We start from the raw sequence: 15,245 nt of genomic DNA on the forward strand, positions 1-15,245 counted from the left end.
TTACTATTAATTGACAGCAAACAGACAAGTTTAAAATATTGAGGAATTTAAACACATAGTATATAAAATTTAACCCCCCCCCACCCAACACACACACAAGCACAATAATCAGCAAATAAATGAAGAAGCTGTTTATGGAGTTCCACAATATATTAGAGTAAGCCCAATGAAGGTAAGGTACAATAATTATAATAATAATAAAAAATTATTAATGATAGTAACAATGATAATTAAAAGTAACCCCAGACAAAATCACAATGTATCAAAGTATCGAAAAACATTAATCAGTAAACGATGGTTAACACTATGTGATGAATTGTATATACTTGAGAACCAATTCTAATTAACCTCATTTATTTTGAAAGTGAAAATCCCACCTGGTAAACTGCCCTGGAAATGCACCAAGGCTTCAACATCATCTGCAGAACCCTAAAGTTTCCATGCCGGCATGAACGCAGTGCTCGTGAAGTGAGGTTCCACACTAAGCTGTCCCAGGTATACATTAAATCCTCAAAGCTTAAAAGAACAGCAGCCATCTTGATCTCATCAAAAGTAATGGATGAGGTGCAAAGCAGGTAACTGATGTAGATTCCTTTGATTCCACCAAGTTCAAAGTGCTACATGTAATTTTATACACAGGAAAAATCACTCTGGCCAATTTTTTTTTTTTTGGAAATGGGTCCCGAGAGATAGCTTTGTGTCTTAAACAAAATACAAACTTCTTTATTCCCGCTGTTCCCTAGACAATGGATAGGACATTCCTCTGTGATCTTTTCAGCTCTTCTCATGGGGAGCTCTGCTCAGATACTGTGACTTCTCAGCTGTCTGCTGCTATACTAAGAAATATACTTACATCCAAAGTCATCACTTCATACTGCTGGGAGAGAATCCAGGGAAATGAAGCATTGTTCCACTGCCAACATTCCTGGGACGGTCCACATTTCTACTTAACCGTTTCTATCTTAAATGCAACATTCCCAACACTCAGTCAAAACAAAAAACCCAGCAACTTCAAGAAAGTGTATGAGAAAAAGATGTTTCCACCGAGTGACAAAAGGTATGACATTTATAGGGCCCCCAGAGCCAAATACAAAACGAGAACTTCTGTAGATGCCATGACTCAGAACTGCAGAACAAAAGTAGTTTAATAAGTGAATGCTAGGAAACACAAGGATCCCCCGCATACCAATGGCTCTCGCTGTATATTTTCTTAACACAGTTTGACACTTTTACTAGGGGAACCTATTGCCCGCACCACAGATTGTCATGGAGACATCACTGATGCCTGATTTTAACTAGACATTACATAAACCACTGTTTTGTTCTATAGTTCTGTGAAAATATTGGAGAATGACCAAGAGCAATGTTACCTGGAAAAAAAACATCAGTGCAAAGTAGAAATCTAGCTTAAAGATGGGAAAAGGTGGACTTATTAAGCCCTGCTCTCCAGAATTCTGGCTTTGTGCTTTTTTGGGGCTTATTTACGCAACATTTTGCACTGTTTTGAAAAGTGGTTGGGGTTAGCTTGTTGAGCTGATTTAAGTCTGATTTATCAACTGCAGCTTTTTAAAAATTCACAAAATTGTTGTAATTTTACCCCAATAAAATGATAGTGTAGAAATTGGAGTAAGACAGAATTGTTGGACTTAAAGATGCACCAAATTTCTCAAACATTGTGCATCGTTAGATAAATGGGGCACAAATGACAGCCACACAGACTCCTGCAAAACTGATTAAAAAAATTCCTATCGTGATATATAGTACCTACCCCATTTTTCTATTAACCGTGTCTATTTACTGAAGTTGATGTGCTTTCACTGGCTGAGTGGGAGTTGTTCGGCATCTGTTAACAGCTATATATAGCATTTAGGAATGCTTTAATAGCCTCAGTATTATTAGTATTTTTATAGCTATAATGCACCCCACAATTTTGTTGAGATTGAATACATTGATATTACACTATTTCCTATGGATGCTTCCCTTATTAATAATTCCCTTATTAGTGACCTGAATTCCATGGATCTTCTTTAAATTGGTAGCCAATTAGTCAGATACTAAATCATTCATGTAATTTATGAGGTTGCAGAGATGTACGAACACCGTGCAATTGGCTTGATCAGATTTAAATGTTAGCCCGACTGCAGCAAGACCAGTGGGTCACCATTTTTGAGAGAGGCACATTGTTCTACAAGGTGTTCTAATAAAAGATGAGTTAGAAGGTGGCCACCTATATGGATACCAAATCGAGGGGCCATGTGCACACTATAGCCAATCTATATTAGAATGTCTTATAGATTATAGGGCTTTGACATGGAGCTGCTTTAGAAATTGACTTTTCTTTGGGAAAAACATTTGCTAATGTGATAATTTCTCATTGAATTCATAGGAAAGAAATATTTGACAAAAACATTCTGATGGTATTCTAAAGTTTATCTCCCTGAAAATGTCCAAACTTCAAATAAATCAAACACTGGCAAAACCCTTTAGATCACAAGGTAAAGGTGTGCTACCTCCTGGTCCAATAAGTTCAAGCATTTCTGATGAAGCTGAGCTAAGGGGGACAGTTATCATTCCCTGTATACCAGAAAACTGGTTTAAAAAAGTTGCAAAGTTTTCACCTCCATGAAACTAGATTATGCTTGAAGATTATACCTGAAATCTACAATAGCTTCCCTAGTAGAGTAGGTGGTGCACGGATCTACACAGATGCTCCAAAATTATTAAGAGGTGCGTACCCCTTAATAATTGTTGTGCATCTAACACCATCAGGGTATAGATTAAGATTAAGGAAAAATGCAAGTCAACCGTACATACTAAATGGTAAAACACTCGGTAACACTGACATGGAAAAGGATCTAGGAATTTTAATAAACAGCAAACTAAGCTGCAAAAACCAGTGTCAGGCAGCTGCTGCCAAGGCCAACAAGATAATGGGTTGCATCAGAAGGGGCATAGATTCCCGTGATAAGAACATAGTCCTACCACTTTACAAATCGCTAGTCAGACCACACATGGAGTACTGTGTACAGTTCTGGGCTCCTGTAAACAAGGCAGACATAGCAGAGCTGGAGAAGGTCCAGAGGAGGGCAACTAAAGTAATAACTGGAATGGGGCAACTACAGTACCCTGAAAGATTATCAAAATTAGGGTTATTCACTTTAGAAAAAAGACGACTGAGGGGAGATCTAATTAATATGTATAAATATATCAAGGGTCAGTACAGAGATCTATCCCATCAGCTATTTATCCCCAGGACTGTGACTGTGACGAGGGGACATCCTCTGCGTCTGGAGGAAAGAAGGTTTGTACACAAACATAGAAGAGGATTCTTTACGGTAAGAGCAGTGAGAATATGGAACTCTCTGTCTGAGGAGGTGGTGATGGTGAGTACAATAAAGGAATTCAAGAGGGGCCTGGATGTATTTCTGGAGCGTAATAATATTACAGGCTATAGCTACTAGAGAGGGGTCTTCCTCTGGATCAACTTGCGGGATAACAGGCCGAACTGGATGGACAAATGTCTTTTTTCGGCCTTATGTACTATGTTACTATGTTACTATGTTTAAAACGTCGGTCTTAATAAATACCCCCCCCCCAAAGTTTATAATACTTAAAAATGACTCCACAGTTGGAAATGTGTAAGTACCGTACACATTTTTAATGGTTACAGCTAAATAAGATCAGATCAAAGCACTTTCTTTAGATCTATACTTGAGGCTTTACATTTGGTAGAAAGGTCTGCAAGTCACGGACCTGCAAATTACGGATGCGGTCCATGTGCCGTCTGCATTTTTTTTGGACCTATTGACGTCAATAGGTCTGTGCTCTTTTTGCAGAACAGACATACTGTATGGATGAGGAAAGCACACAGATGATCCCTCTGATTTCCGCATCTGTATGTCCGTTCCTATACTTGGCTGCAAAATGTGGACCATAGACCATTTAAAGTTAATGGGTCTGCAACATGGGTAGTATCCATCTTTTGCGGATCCACAAGTTGCAGACTGCAAAATACATAAGGTCGTGGACACGAGGACTAGTTCTTTTGCAGCACCATAAGTATTGCATGCTACAAATTAAAGGGGTTGTCCGGATTCAGAGCTGAACCTGAGCATATCCCCATTTTCACCCAGGCAGCCCCCCTGACTTGAGGATCTGGAGCAGTTCATGCTCCGCTGCTCTCCTTTGCCCTGCACTAAATCGCGCAGGGCAAAGGCAATTTTAGGAGTTCCGGTGACGCACCAGGACTCTCCATGGGGCTGCCAGGAAGCCCGGTGACGTGACCGGCACTGATGGGCAGGCTTTAGCGCTGCCCTAGCCAGTAAAACGTCTAGGGCAGCTCTAAAGCCCGCCCATCAGAGCCGGTGACATCACCGAACACACTGCCGGGCGGAAGCTTCCACCCGGCAGTGTGTTATGATAAACAAAAGAGCCCGTGCCCTGCGCAATCGAGCCCAGGGCAATGGAGCGCATCTGAACATAAGATGATCCGATGCTAGCCTCAGGGGGGCTGCCTGAGTGAAAATAAGGCTATGTCCGGGTTCAGCTCTGAACCCAGACAACCCCTTTAAACTCAAAGGGCTGTGCAGAGAATAAAAAATCCTAACGTCTAATAGCTATGACTATGAGTGATCCCCTATACTGAAAAAAGGATTTTCTAAAATCAGACAACCCCCTAAAGAGTTATTATATACCACAAATAATTTTCCAGCCCACATTGTCCAATCTTCAACCTCACTTTCTTGTAGATGAAAGAAAAAAAAATCATTAAAAACCCACATCTTGTGAGCCATCTGTAAACCTGTTTGTGATAAAAATGGCTCCAGACGAGTCAATCCTGTTCTGCCTGGCTCTCACAATGCAAATTATATAAATGCCGTAATGGCGAGCCTGGTGATTTTCTTGCCTTTACCTTCTTGGGTTTCTGGCCTTATGAAAAGCAAAGTAATTGAACAATGCCTATAGCCCGCTGCTTTTAGTTTTCATCCAAGTTGTTAGCAGGCACTTCCTGCATCTGGCACACACATGACGAATGAGAGCCGCTTCATTCCTATGTCTCCTTCTTCCTTTTCAGAGCCACGTTTGGTTTTAAATAGATAACAGATTTAAACTACAGAGGAGCGGAGAGATGTGAATATTACAATAATAAAAGCTACATTGTTAAACCGGCAAGCAGATTTTCCTCCAAAAGGCATGCTTCAATCAGTACAATCTGCATGTCTAAATTGTATAATATTACATTACACTGAACTCAAAAGGCAATGCCAGCAAACAGAAATGTTGGTGTCGGTTTCTGCTAGGTGCTAAATATCTAGGCTCAAAGGGGTTATCCAATGGCATACAAAATAAATATACCACTTCTTGTATCCTTTCATGTATAAACTATGCCAAAAAGTCCATTGGTACGGCGCTTTTTGTACTTGTACGTGTCTGTTCTTGGTCAGGACTGAAAGACTACAAATCTCAGCAGGCTCTGCTTTTCCTCTTTTCCACTCAGAGCCCATAATTTGATCTCAGAGTAGACCTCAATAAATAGCAATTGTAAGTTTCTCCCCATTCCGTGTGTTAAAATTCTGTGATCTTGCTGACGCGACTGGGTCTCAGTGTGAGGGCCCTTATACACAGGCTGAGGATCGGGACAGTTACAGTATCAGAGATTAATATGTGGGTGAGCTATCTTCTCGATAACTGCTCCATGTAAAGGTGCAGCCAATCAGCCGATGGATGACCAAATACTCAATCGTTGGGTGATCGCATCTTTCTTGTGGCACCTAAAATTGTTTGTGGGCAATATACCACCCTATGTAAACAGGAATGTGCTGCTGACAAACAATGGATCTGTATAGGGATGAATGATCGTAGTTACGATCATTTATTCCAATACATGTAAAGTGGCTGAACAATCGGGCAAAGATTGGGAACTAACGGTCTGATTCCGATCACTGCATTGAGTATCGACCTATGTAAATGAGTCCTTAGGCTCTGTGCTAATGAATCTTGTTACAGTTACTTTTTGAGAACTGTATCTCTTTTTCTGTGTTTCTTGTCACATTAAGGCCAGGGCTACACTGCGACTTTTTGTGACAACACTGATTGATTTTAACTATTGAATGACAGCTGCAGACTGCAAAACTGTATTCAACTGAATGCATTCATTTGGACTACAGCTGTAGTTAAATAGTTAAAATCAATCAGTCGCGTTACAAAAAGTCGCAGTGTAGCCCAGGCCTAAAGAGCACCCCAGAAGATGACGACCCTGTATGAATAAATAATAATGTAGAGGAAATTAAGCTGGCCACAGACATGGGATTTTTGCTGCTGAATCTGGCAGACGTTCTCTATGGTCATTTATGGACAGTACCCTTATTGCGTGCTAGGACGCGGCCAGTTGGGTTTTAGCTTTTCCGTTTCTATTGTTTTCTACTAGTTAAATGGCACCAGAGATGTCCAACAGCTGCTTACCTGTGATTTCAGCATAAAATTTACAGCTATCTTGCTAGAAAAGATAAAAAAAATCTATTAAATGGAAGTACAGTAGAAATATTATCCCGCTAATGACAGCCACGCCAGCTGTATGCGATTTAATTTGGGCTAAATTGTTCTAATTTTACACCTCAACAATGGTAGAGCCATTATACCATCAGCAATGCTACCTTTCTACATATCGTGCTCTATTTTAAAGTATCTGCCGTATTTTTATGAGTTAACAAGTAATTGGAGAAACTCAATACAAGACAAATTCTTATTCCCTGCTCTGAGATTTAAAGGGAGCTGATTTAAAGATATAATGCACCTAGAATGATATACAAAGAAACAAATTGAGAGCATGAACCAGTCTTTTCTTCGTTCCAATAGGAAAGCACAGTTGTGTTGTTGTCTATGGCAAAGTCGTAGGTCACATTCAGTGATATTGCACAGCTGCACATTCTGGTGTGCTGGGAATATTTTAATAAATATTCTGAAAAGCAACAGAAATTTCATGTATGCTTCGGCCACAGAGGAAAAGATGACAAGACCCTGAGCTTTATATCTGTGGTGACACAAACATTTGGCGATATTCCTCAAGACATGTACTACAGCCTTATTCTGAAGCCTGGGAAAGTGCAAGACTTGAGCTGACCTCCTGATTAATCTCTCCAGAGCAACAGGCAAATAAAGCCATTTTTAGAAACATTCCCAAAGATCCTGAAAGTCATTACCAGAATGACCCTGCGGTCATAAAACTGCTCGCTTTATAAATGACGCAACTAAGCTGGGTCTAACCTATGTTCTTGCTTTAAAGAAGAACCTACAGAGGATATAAGGAAGACATAAATTAGGAGGCATTGCTGCAATAGAGATTCCCTCAGACTTGGATGGAAATATTTTGTAGTCATAATTTACTACCTCCCCGCAGCCAATTTGTCACTTCCCTACAGCTATAGTTATTTAAAGGGGTTATCTTATGGTGTAAAAAAGTCACAAACTTTATGTTTGGGACTTTTTAAACATCATTGCGCCTAAATCTAGGCAAAATTCTGCGATACCAGAGGGCCCGGCGGGTTTTCTGGTCTATAAGATGACTGAATAAAATCAGAGCTGCCGTAGATTTAAAGGGAACCTGTCACCAGTTTTATGGTGTCCTAACTAAGGGCAACATAAATAAGTGACTGATTCTCTTAGCAAAATGTTGGGTCACTTTCTTTAATTGACCCAGTCAATCTGCCAACATCTTGTATTGAAGAGCTCAAGCTGATAATTATGAGTCATGAATATTCATGAGCTCCTGACTCTCCCCGCCTACCGTCTGCTGATTGACAGTTATTTTCCATATGAATCAGCAGCAGGTGGGCAGGAGAGTGGCTATAGCTCTGAATTTAAAAAACGCGGGACTCACTGGCATCACGCTGGACTCAAATCAGCTCATTAGCATGCTGCATTTTTGTGTGTATATTATGAGGTAACCATCTGTCACACCAGTAAGTGAATACATCTAAGGTACTTTTTAGTAGTTAATGATTGTATATAATTAGTTAGATTATAATCAAATATCCACATGACAGGTTCCCTTTAAGTCTAGGTGCATGAACTGATGGAGGATGCGTCTAATTTATGACTAGGTGTGCACCTTGCATAAATTAGGTGCATCTTCCTGCAGAATAGGGGATATCATAGACCTGTATAAAATGCCAGTCTATGATTAATTCCCCCATGACTACAAGGTTAGAAGGCATAGAAGTGACTATGGCTTCCAGTAACTTGAAGAACCAACGTCCATTCAGAGATGAGGTGAAGTTACTGATAATGAAAGTAGAGGGTAAAAACCTTGCAGACCATTTAAAGACCCAAGAATGTACAGACAGATGCATAAGACAATGCAGATAAAAAGACTTTCATGTTCTGAAATCATTTTCTGCTGAAAGTGGTCATGTTTTTGTTGTTGTGGATGTTACGTTGTGGAGTATAATAGTTAATATGTATGGAATGTATGGAATAGGTTGTTGGTGCCTTCTGTAGTGGTGCAATGGTAAAATGTAAATTTAAAGGGGTATTGCTCGTTTATCTTTCTCAATGCCATAGACTTTGAATGGAGCTCCAAGACGCAGGCTAGAACTACTCTCCATTCATACTTGCTGTGGTCTTGTAGATGGGATGAGCAGAGGGCTAAGAATCGCCTGTTCTGAAGATCAGTCGGGGATGCAATGGTTGGACCTCCACCAATCTAGCAGTTATCACCTATCCAGTGATAATTGCTTCTAGCTGGAATACTCCATTTAGCTAAGAATCAAAAAGATATTCTAAAGATAAACAAAAATTTTAACCTTCTTCTTCAAGAAACATATATTCACAGACATTTTGCCAAAAAATTCAGAAAGACTGAATAGTAGCAATGCCATTAGCTACTAGCAAGAGAGAGGAGGTCAGTGGCAATATGTAGTCTTATCAGGTAGGCTTTGTTAAATGGTTTATTCAGTGTTTGTTAGCAGCAGAGTAGACACAACCCAAACATAAGCATTGTTCATAAATGAGGTGTCGAAAGAAGGAGGGAAACACTTTCGCTTAATGCATGGCTTATTCATTGGTGATGAAACAATACAGGCTACACTATGGAGAATGCAATTTCCTCCACTTTTAATCTTTAAATTCTTATAGCTTCATAAAGGGAGACAGGAGACTGAAAAAAAAGCATAACCTGCTGTAGTATATACGGTACATAGTACCACCCATAGTACGTAGCTGAATAGCTAACCTGCCCAGTTGTGCAGTGATAATTTCTCCCTTCGGTGCATAATTGTACAGATTTGCCTTTCAGCAGCTTCAGAAAGCTGGGTAGCATGTGGAGGTATTCCGGAGCCTAAACTACATTTATAAATAGTATCATAGCTTTGAAGATTTGCTTTCATGGTCCTGGGAAAGTTGGGTTTACACCATGTGGAACTCTAATAGACTGCAGAATACAAAATCTATCAAGATAAATCCCCGTCCCCACTCCTAAATAATGCCAGGTGGATTTGCCTTTCAATCATCAGGGCAGGTTAGCTATTCAGCTATGTATTATGGGTGGTGCTATATATATACTACAGTTGGTACTATGGTTGGTGTTACTATATCTATTTTTTTACTGATAGCAACTAAGATTCCTCTCAACAAAATGGCCATGCTTCCTGTGTAGACAAAAATTATCCAGACTAAACCCAGCTCCCTCCTCCTAAACTTCCTTAACATCAGAGGAGGGAGAGGTAGGGGGAGAAGATATGGCTGCAGCATGAGAGAACAATGCACTGCTTTTCAAATTTATTTTTTATGGTCTGCAATTGTGATATCTGGCATAACAAGAACAAATAACACAAATAAGGAGATTATGTTACATTTTGTGGGTTGTTCTTTTTTCTTTGTTTGGATTCTGAGTTTAGTGTCCCTTTGAAGGGAATCTGTCACTACTAAAATCAGTGCTAAACCAGGTACCATAGAAAATTATGATTGAGACAGGCCTGCCGGTTGATACCCTTTCCCGTCAACGCCACCCCTACTTTTTTAGACCTGGCCTCAGCGGAGAAGAAGTCGCAGATTCTGCCGCAACATGGCGTGCTACAAAATCTGTGCAAGATATATGCTACAAAAGTAGCATATATCTGTTTGTAAATGTCTTTAAGGGCTAGTTTTCATCTGATAGTAATAATACCTTTCACTTATCAATCCATTTTTTCATTCTGAAGAAAAATTACTTTAAATCCATACGCAGATGAGCAATTAAGTGCACAGAAGGCAGGCCCAAGCCACTGTGCACCCATGCTCCTCCTGCTTCCTCTGACAATCCCTCCTTGTCCTTCTTGATTGACAGGGCCAGGCAAGATGACTATGTTGGTACCTGGCCTGGCCAATCAGGAAAGAGAGGGAGGGGCCAGAGGAGGAAGCAGGAGATGCAAGGGTGCAGAGTGGCTTGGGTCCGCCCTCAGTGCACTTAACTGCCTATTTGCATATGGGATAAAAGTACCATTTCTCAAGATTTAAGCAACAGATTGCTAAGGGAAATCTATTATTATATTCAGCTTAGCTAGCACTCCAAGGCATGGTTTAACAGTGAACTTCCTGGTGACAAACTATCTTTAAGGGAATGGATTGAGATGATATATTCAAATATATTCTGTATGCCCTTAAAGATGCAAGTAATTTGTATATCAGTTGCTACTGTGACATCCTTCACTATGCTTACATATTTCCAAATATTTAAAGGGGTTGTCCAGGACTTTACTATTAATAGACTACTTTCAGGATAGGCCATTAATATCTGATTGCAGGGGTCCAACACCCTGCACCCCCACCGCTCTGTAGTAACCAGCTCCATTTTCTATGTAAAGGACAGAGCTGAGTAGCTAACCCCAAACAGCTGATCGGTGGGGTGAGGGTTATCAGATCCCCACTGATCAGATATTGATGACCTGAGGATAGGCTGTCAATACTAAAATCCTGGGCTGATCCACAATGACAGAATTTTGGGAGTGACAAACAATAAAAAAAGAAAAAAAAGAAAATGAATTCACACTGACAGTGCTGACCACCAGCAGTTCTTGATAACCAGTTATTCTGGATAAAAGTTATGAACATAATTGGAAATGAAAATGGTGGAGATTCCTATAACAACCAGATTGTACTTTGTATTTTGTATTTTATAGCACATTATTGTTTGTACCTTATGGCCCAATAAGTTGTTTGAGCAAAGCTTTATATGGTGCTGTCTCATCAGAAACAACCTCCACGGTGATCAGCTAACAACCGTGGGTCCTGGTCCTTGCACTATAGCAGATGAAGCCATGTCCAGCCAAGCATTTCATCTGCATTTGCCTCTGCAGAATGAATGGCCATCCATGTAATACAAGTATGGTTTGAGTCCACCAGAATGGGCACAGCTCTCGTTCACATCAGTCAGGACCCTATTCGGACTCAAAACATCATACGTTCAGTAGTGATTGTTATGTTTCTTCTCACCGAGGACCCTTCAAACAGCTGATTGGTGGGGTTTTCCAGAGAGTTGGACCTCTACTGATATATTGATGGCCCATCCAAGGATAACCCCTTTTAATCTTGTTTGTTGCACTGGGGTACTGACTCTAGAGAAAAAAATAGCGTTATTCCCAATGTCTGAGATGGGAAACCCTCTTTAATGCCTCATTTAATAACATAATGTAACACATCTGTCTATAAGACAGATAATCTGTTGGTGAGGATAGAAAAAGTACACATTTAGTCTTTTGAAACTTTTAGCTGTGTTGATTTAATGGATGGAAATCAAGCAGGAAGGGAATTCTTAGATTTATACTACATTTGGTAAATCTCTCTTTGTTCTATTTAATTGCAAACATGGCAAATATCACATTGTAAATTGTCAAAAAAACATTTTGGTTCAATGTACTGAATAATGCATTTGAAAGAAATATGGCAACAGGATAAGAGTACACAAAGTTTACTTATAGTCGGTAATCATATATGCATATAGATATATAGATGATGTAGACACAAAACAACAGAATATTCTTAAATAAGACTGTTGCTTCATTTTCTGTTTTGATACTTTTTAATGACTAATCGAAAAAATGATGACCAAATTATAAGCTTTCAAGACTACTCAGGTATCCTCCTCAGGCATGTTAATTCACATTTTTATACACAACAGTAGATAGGAATAGTGAGGTAGATGAGACAACTGATGTAAAGCAGGTCAATAGGAGTGGAAGAGGAAACAGTAGTAGCAGTTACAGATAAGGAGTGTGAACGTTTTATTGTCCCCTGGCAGATATCTAATCCATGTGATAAAACCAAGATGTCTGAATGGCAAATTGATTAAGAGATGTAGAAATACATAAATCTATGCAACATATTCATTCATTCATTAAAGTGCCAAAGGCTGTGAGCTTGTGCTCCTAGATGTCAGTTACATTATACACCTCTTACTCTAGTTTGGGGGTGTTTTGGAGCTGACAGATTCCCTTCAAAGCGACCGTAATTTTATACACATATATAATGTTATAGGCCGCTCACAACCTGTCCCCTCCCTACCTCTCTGAGCTACTTTCCCGATACACCCCCAAATGCAATCTCCGATCCTCACAAGACCTCCTGCTCTCCTCTCCTCTTATCGCCTCTTCCCACAATCCCCTCAAAGATTTCTCCCGTGCATCCCCCACACTCTGGAACTCGCTATTCCCAACATATCAGACTCTCACCTACAGTGGAATCCTTCAAAAGTAACCTAAAACCCCACCTCTTCAGACAAGCCTACAACTAGTGACCCTGCTGCCTCTATACCGCCATGACCAACTTCACCCGCACCTACTGTGTCCTTCTCCCTTACCAGGTAGATTGTAAGCCCTCACGGGCAGGGTCCTCTCTCCAGTTTGTAACTCGTCTTGTTCATGCTTAGTGCAATTGTCTGTATTATGTATGTGCACCCCTTTTCATATGTACAACGCTATGGAATGAATGGCGCTTTAATAATAAATAATAATACATCTCTGTATGGCCATGTACCGGTCACAGCATAAGTCTGCATTATGGATGTGTCTAGGATTTAACAATAGCTCTTTCATAGACATTTACAAAGTACATGCTTCTTGGTGTATATAATAATCAATACACACTGCTCATTTATTCTTTCATCCTATAGCAGATAGCCGAAAGTCTTGTGGTGACTTTCATTAAGTACAGTCACATGTCTCCTTTCCTCCGCTACATAAGTCATACAAGGACAATGCTCCACGAGTCCTCCAATCAAAGCAACATCACTTTACAATCTAGTGACCCTCTGGGCACCTACAGGTCTTTACTATACTTCCATCTGACAAAGTTTTTCCAGATTGATTTTATACAAAGACAAAAGAACAAAATCAGGGTAGGCCCGTCAGATGCTGTATCATATGTGCATTGGTATTCTTCTAGTTGAATATCTCTGTACATACGGCACCTAACAGTCGGGTATGGCTATGTGCAGCCATTCAGGTTCTACAACATGCAGAAAGATGCCCCATTAAAGATGGTAGAATCATTCACTTGGTCTTGCAATAGTTCTCTTGCCTCCTGTAATCTCAAAATGAAACACAGCCATCACATGACCCATACACTACTTTGATTAATATATAATCACATACTTATTATGTTGTAATTTGAGGTTACACAAATTTGTTTCGCTCTCTGTGTGAATCATGTGAACATGGTGCCACAAATGAGACTCCCAGGGCGCGCAATAAGAATATCGTCCAGCGTCGTTCTCCTCTGAATTATGCTTTTGATATTTGCTATCCAGACCACATATCTTAAAAATGGTAAAGTGATCTTTGAAACAACAGTACACAGGGGACTACAAGCGCTGAAGCCTCAATCGAAATTCACGTCATCCCCGCAGCACAGCTTGGATAGGGGCTTTATTTTAAGTCTTAGCACAAAGATGCTTCGTAGGTTTTGGCATTAGGGATTGTGACTGGTTTTAAATTATTGGTTGCTGTACAATTTCAAGAGAATAGGAAAAACAATAAAGTTAGGAGAACGCTTGGTGTATTGCTGGGAGTGCCTCATGCAGTAGAATAATCTGGTCAGACATCCAGGCTCAACAGCCAACATAATGGAGGGTGGACGCCCTTTTACATCTGATGATTCATATATTGGTGGTTGCTTTAAACAGTCAGACTATTGAAAACGTTCCTCTCGTTGGCCATTATTCACAAAAAAAGCCACTAATTTCTGCTCGTTTTCTTCTTCTTGACATTAAAGACAACACACAACTGTTTTTTATCCCTTTGTGTATGAGCCTTGTTTCCTAAATGGACTAAAGCTGCGGAGACACTTGACATTATTCCAGTAAAACATCCCAATCCTGATCCAGCAATGAGACCTGCAGCTGTAGGACATGGCAAATGCTGGAATCACAAGATAAGCTAGAATATGGACTGCTGACAGAAATGTCTGCATGCTAGGACAAGGCGGGGTGTACTAAACACACTGCAATGGGCTATTTGTGCTTTTTGTAGGAAATTGGAAAACAGAAAATGAATATCTTAATGGTTTAGATCACCCCCCACCCTCGTTTAACATTTTTTCCAGGACAGCACCAATTTGTAACACAGAACATTGTCTCCTTAGTAAAGAACGTAAACCTAGAAGACCAGCCTACATACATAGCTTCTGTAAGAACCAATACAAACAACACACCGACACGCCTTTGGTGATCCTTAGTCCGGGGGGTGATCCTTCTTCCAGTGGTGCTGCCAATGTCTTTACTGCACTGTTTTAATGTGATTTAATAAAGTGATTGATTAATTCCAAAGCGGTCTGGCATTATTTTGATAGGTTCTTTTTACTAAAGAGCTGGAAATATGATTTTCTTAGCTGTCTACCTGTGTAGACTTCTAATATATTATTCAGCTATTTGTAAGTTAGGCTAAGATCACATCTGAGGCACATTTCCATTTTTATATTCCAGACACTAACGGAGCCTGATGGAACCCATTCATTATAATCGATTCAGTTAGGTTTCCATTATAGTTTCTGCTACTGTTCCAGACAAAGTACTGCTGCATGTAGTGATTTTTTTTGCTTGCTTTTGTGCCTTAGATTAGGTACTTACACAGTGTCAGATACTCTGGATATTCACTAAAAGTGGTCATTACAGTGTTTACATGAGTTGTCCACCCGTCTGGAATGACTTAGCAATCTACCATATTATACAGTATTACATGCATGGCTGGTCCAAGATGTAGAGGGCACTCATTTGTAGA

At 40.0% G+C, this 15,245-nt stretch overlaps 1 protein-coding gene across 5 annotated transcripts in view; it reads right to left on the reverse strand.

The window, feature by feature from the left end:
- The window catches only part of FRMD4A (FERM domain containing 4A), a 307,366-nt gene that overhangs the window by 240,735 nt on the left and 51,386 nt on the right, over positions 1-15,245 (reverse strand). For 2 of the 5 annotated variants that reach the window (XM_044280098.1, XM_044280101.1), the window contains exon 1: positions 378-815. The exons of the other annotated variants lie outside the window; for them this stretch is intronic. In XM_044280098.1, the coding sequence (XP_044136033.1) occupies positions 378-536 (159 nt within the window). In that variant the 5' untranslated portion in view covers positions 537-815. Of the gene's footprint in view, positions 1-377; positions 816-15,245 lie in introns of those variants that run through there. 5 annotated transcript variants of the gene reach the window in all.

Source organism: Bufo gargarizans, chromosome 2, assembly GCF_014858855.1.
Source record: "Bufo gargarizans isolate SCDJY-AF-19 chromosome 2, ASM1485885v1, whole genome shotgun sequence".
Classification (NCBI taxonomy): Eukaryota; Metazoa; Chordata; class Amphibia; order Anura; family Bufonidae; genus Bufo; species Bufo gargarizans.